General features: G+C 40.5%; 1 protein-coding gene across 1 annotated transcript in view; it reads right to left on the bottom strand.

The window, feature by feature from the left end:
- LOC101864444 (retinal homeobox protein Rx1) overlaps positions 1-5,425 on the bottom strand; it is a 43,112-nt gene that overhangs the window by 2,281 nt on the left and 35,406 nt on the right. The window contains exons 4-5 of the mRNA XM_035968516.1: positions 3,335-3,491; positions 2,466-2,623 (exon numbers count right to left, since the gene is read on the bottom strand). Coding sequence (XP_035824409.1) covers positions 2,466-2,623; positions 3,335-3,491 — 315 coding nt within the window. The remainder of the gene's footprint in view (positions 1-2,465; positions 2,624-3,334; positions 3,492-5,425) is intronic.

Genomic DNA, 5,425 nt, shown 5'->3' with positions numbered 1-5,425 from the left:
TCTAAAATCGATAAGAGTAGGCTTCGGTTCGGCCGCTACCCGGGCAAAATTCAAAATTTCCTACCAACTGAAAATATTAGGTGTGTCCCGCGCGCTCATATGACCTATGCAGTTGAGAGCGCCGTAAAACACTTAACAAAAAAAAAAAAAAGAAAAAAAAAAAGCTCCTTCAATTGCTGTTTTAAGTAAGTCTAATTTTAGACATTCGTCAAACTACTGTGACAACTCTGGACTCCGTAAAGATAAAAAAGTGAACTTAATGTTGTTTTGTAGCCTGGTCAATTGTTTTTCTACACAGTGTAGTGATAACAGAAACAAAAACCTTTAATAATTGTGTTTTTGGACAACATTCAATAAAACAAAACATTAAAAAGTATACTGTTTGATAAAGAAATTACCTGCCCATAGTGAAAAAGATCTAGCTGCTGGTAAACCTTAACTTTAATGGCCCAGAACCTTGCTGATAGGTGTCTATAAGACATATTATGAGCAAAAAATAGATGATGTAATAAAAGAACAGAGACATCACTGATCTGCCTGACAGAAGCAGTGATGTTTAATTTAAATTCATTCGAGCAATAGAACATGTGCTAAACACATACGTGTATTATACGCTGTGCATAGCAAGCTCAGCACCAAGCGCACTCTGACTATGGTTTCCTTTGTCACTAATAAGCTTAGATATCTATCCTATCCTATACCTTATGCATTTAAGACACTAGCCTATCTTTGGCTGCTCCCATCCATCATCGTCCCATAAAAATAATTATGATTGATAATACTATTATATTACTATGTTTAATATATGTTAAGTCATTGAGTCATTGTCTAGTGAGTGAAATTTGTGCCTCAGATTAGTAGATCTAGCTTGGATTTTGTGATGTTTAAGTAAGTAATTTAAACACAAGACGACGCAAAATTGCAGTGGTTCGATTTGATATCAATTAACTGAAAGGTAGGTTTTGATCAGACCAGGCTCTTAATCTTTTTCGAATATTTTCTTCAAAACAAAGATCTAGATCTAATCTGTCAAAATTCTTATAAATCTTATTCTTACCAGTGAAATGAAAGGGGTTCCTTTCGATGCTCTGTTAGTACACTGATAAGTTAAACACAGCAGTGTTTCACCATCCTTACTGGTCTCGTTTTATTGTAAAGAAAATCTCTAAGGCTGTAGATCTACTGCTGCTTGTGCTTCTGCTACTACTACTACTACTACTACTGCTGCTGCTGCTGCTGCTGCTGCTGCTGCTGCTGCTGCTGCTGCTGCTGCTGCTGCTGCTGCTGCTGCTGCTACTACTACTACTACTACTACTACTACTACTACTACTGCAGATCATTTCTATAGCGCCCACAAACCTAGCTCTAGCTAGGTGCTTTAGAATCCACATAAATGCATGTACGAACAATATTCACTCATGCACACACACACGCACAAACACACGCACACGCACACACACATACATACACACATACACACACACGCATATACACACACACATACACATATACGCACACACGCACACACAAACAAACACTCACACACACACACGCACGTGCGTACGCGAGCGCACACACACACACACTCACACACACACACATCACACGATTACACATCGTACAAACTTGATCTAGATCTAGAGATCTAGATATCTAGATCTCGACGTCTATGGGGATATGGCTTTTTTGTTGTTGTTACATAAACGAGTTTCAGTATTATTTTCATTAAGCTGGAGCTTATTATCAATCATCCAGTTCTTAACATCATCAATGCACATACCCATATGGTGGCAGGCAAGGTTTTAACATCTGGTGGTGGAACAGATTTATACAACTGTGTATCATCTGCGTACAAGTGATAATTCATACTCAACTGTGATTTCTAATCCAAGCTCAAAATAACCCAATAAGACGTTAATCCAGAAAGGGACTAGATCTAGAGGTTTCACATGCTTGCATTTTTAAGAGAATCACTTTGGGTTAAAACATAACGTTAGAATCAAATAAAACACGTAAGAGCAGAGACACGCCCACTCACATGTAAACAAACGTTTTCGCCCACTGAAAAATGGCCGCCACCAAATTCAAATGTTTCCGTGTCACGTGACCTCGTACGGACTCTAGTTTAAAAGGAGTTATCTCTATTTTCTAGCCTAATCTACGCAGGCTACCGACAATTTTAACTTGTGTAATAGCTAAGAAGCTTTCTACACGCATCTGTATGCTATATGAATGCCCCCCCCCCAACCTAAAAAATTTCCTCTCCCGTAAAAAAAATCGAACCAAAACAACCAAAACAACAAAATCCAATTTGTAATTCCAAACAGCAAAATAAACATGGGAGAAGACACAAGGAAAGAGATTTGAAAATAGATCAGATCTCAATGAACACCCAGTAACAAAATAATCATAATTCGTCATTCAACGTCATGGAGATCCAAACACTGAACATAACACATACGTACCAGACCGTAGTCGGTTGCCATGGGAAACTGCTGTACTTGTCTTGGCATGCTCATGGTGGCCATGTTGGACCCGGCCATCCCTCCCATGTGGGAGAACTGGTGCATGCCGCCCATAGAGGGCGGGTAGGTGGAGTTCATCTGAGGGTACCTGGATAAGGCGGGCCAGAGACACGTGAGGGTTAGAGTAGACGTGGCCAATTGTTGAGCGGAACGTTATACCGAGTGCACACTGGCAATCGAATTCATTTTTATCTGATCGAGTCGGGGACAGCCAGATTTTCCTTCATGGATAGAGTAAAAGTTACCATTACTATTAGCACAATTTGATCGAATTCGACTAAATTCGACTTTAAACCTCCAAAATCAAACACATTTGTTGTCAAGGTCGCGAGGTGAATTGGTCATTGTGTCAGGATGTTAGCTGTTGTCCCGTCATTGAGGAAAATCTGGCTGCCTCCCTCACCAACCTACCATCAACCTCACCCCCCCCCCTCTCTCTCTCTCTCTCTCTCTCTCTCTCTCTCTCTCTCTCTCTCTCTCTCTCTCTCTCTCTCTCTCTCTCTCTCTCTCGTTAACCCCATACCAGCCTCAGTAGGGAAGTTTATTTTATATGCATACGTATGTGTATTCAACGTACACGAGAGAGAGAGAGAGAGAGAGAGAGAGAGAGAGAGAGAGAGAGAGAGAGAGAGATAGACAGACAGACAGACAGACAGACAGACAGACAGACAGACAGACAGACAGACAGACAGACAGACAGACAGACAGACAGACAGACAAAGAAAGAAAAAAAAAATTTTAAAAGAGATAAAGAGAGGGGAGACGTAATATAGTAGAAAAATCGGCTCACCTGGCGGCCATGTTGTTCATGTTCATGTTGGCAGAAGTCGGGTAGGGGTAGCCCCGGGTGTTGGTCGGGTAGATGTTCCTCATCATGCCGTTACATGTCGGGATGACCGGCGACAGCGACTTGGCCAACTGTTTCTCCTGTTTCCGGTACTTGGCTCGCCGGTTCTGGAACCACACCTGAGGGGAACAGTTTATTTTATTTTAATATAGCTGTCCCCGGGGTTTTATGCACCCGGCATTATTTTGCAAAATTTGATCATTTTTTAGGCATAATTTCTGATTATTTTCCTGTATCATTTTTTGTTAAAATTAACAGAATCGCATAATTTCACATTTTTGGGCTCAGTTTGCATAATTTCAGAATTCTTTTTGCATAAAAAATCGGGGTCAGATATAGGCTTTTTACGCCCCTATTGACACAATTTGGATCATTTAAGAGGCGGGTTCTTACCCTGCATATCATCGGGGCCAACCAAGGACCTTTTTTGCGTAGACCTTCCATTTATAACCTTATTGGGGGCCATCCTGGGCTCAGAGAGGTACAACATCCCAGCAGAAAGGTGAGACATTTGTTAAAAAATGCTCCCCGTTCCAGAATCGAACCTGGGTCTCCTGCAAGCAACAGCGAAGCGCGATAAACCTTTACACCATAGACGTCGTTGAGAACAGATCTAAAGTAGTGGAGAAGCGTCAGCACATACTGAATAGGCGGCGCAATTATTGCTCTGATTTAGAAATAAAAAAGGCCACGAATTACAGCATTTTTGGTGGGAAGAAATTATTTTGACATGATCTCTAATAATAATAATAATAATAATAATAATAATAATAATAATAATAATAATAACAATAACAATAATAATAATGGTGATGATGATGATGATGATGGTGGTGGTGATGATGATGATGATGATGATGATGATGATGATGATGATGATGATGATGATGGTGATGATGATGATGATGATGATAATAATAATAAAATAATAATAATGATAATGATAATAATGATAATGGTAATAATAATAATGATGATGATGATAAAAGAAATGATGAACAGTAATAACTATCACTTCGCAGACACGTGGCAATGCCGTCACACAAAAACTCGCAGCATGGTATAAGGGCTATTCCACAACCACAGGCTCGCTCTAGAATCTTCCTGAAGAATTGCCTGACAGATGTTCATCGAGCGGGTGAGAACACAACTCCAAAAAAAAAAAAAATTGAATCGCAAAGTAGAAATAAATAGGCTGGGGAAAGAACGTCCAAAAAAACAAACAAAAGTCAAGGCCATTGTCCCGCTCTCCGTAGAGACGACCAGTGCAAAAGTGTTCACACTACGATAGGACTAATGCAATTTGTGGGTGAGTCAGTGGGGGGATGCTGTGAATTAACCGGCGAGACTCCTCCACTAGACCTGGCACTCCAAGTCACGAGTTGTGATTTAAGTCTATGAAGCAACACGCGAAGAGCCGGCCGAAATATGGGTGTGAGTCAGCAGAGGACGAGAGATTATACTTGACCTACACCGCCCCCTCCCCTTGTCTCACTCCCTCCTTACGCTCATCTGAGAATCAAAATACATGTAGATCATCAAAGTTCACATGATGGTCTTTGGTCCCGAGACAAAAGAGTTTAAAAACATTGTTTTCACTTGAACAATTAAGTTGAAGTGTTCGGATAAAATATTTAAATGCCTGGGGTTATTGACAAATACGGTACATCGACGTTTCACTGCATAAATGTAGGACACTTAAAAAACAGAAAGAAATCAGAGACCAAGACGTCATGCCCTTATTGGTAACTAAAGACCAAACGAGATAAGAGATCGTTTTTTCTGGGTAACTTTTTGTTCCAAATAAAAATAGCAATAGCTAAAATAGATAAACTCGCCCTTGCCAAGGAGAGTCCGATCTTCAATGAAGCTAGACAAAAAAGGGGACGTGGTGTGTACTTCCGAATCTCGTTGTTGATTCTCGTTGCCCCTTTTCATTTTCGTAAACTAGTACCTGGAGGGCTGTTGCCATCGTGTCTTGTATCAAACTGCGCTCGTGTGTTGATCCTTTCCCCCCCCCTCTCCTACATCCTCAGATACACATAATAATGTA

Source organism: Aplysia californica, unplaced genomic scaffold (genome assembly GCF_000002075.1).
Source record: "Aplysia californica isolate F4 #8 unplaced genomic scaffold, AplCal3.0 scaffold00065, whole genome shotgun sequence".
NCBI lineage: Eukaryota > Metazoa > Mollusca > Gastropoda > Aplysiida > Aplysiidae > Aplysia > Aplysia californica.
Note: the sequence above shows the minus strand (reverse complement) of the source record. Positions and strands in the feature narration are given on the sequence as shown.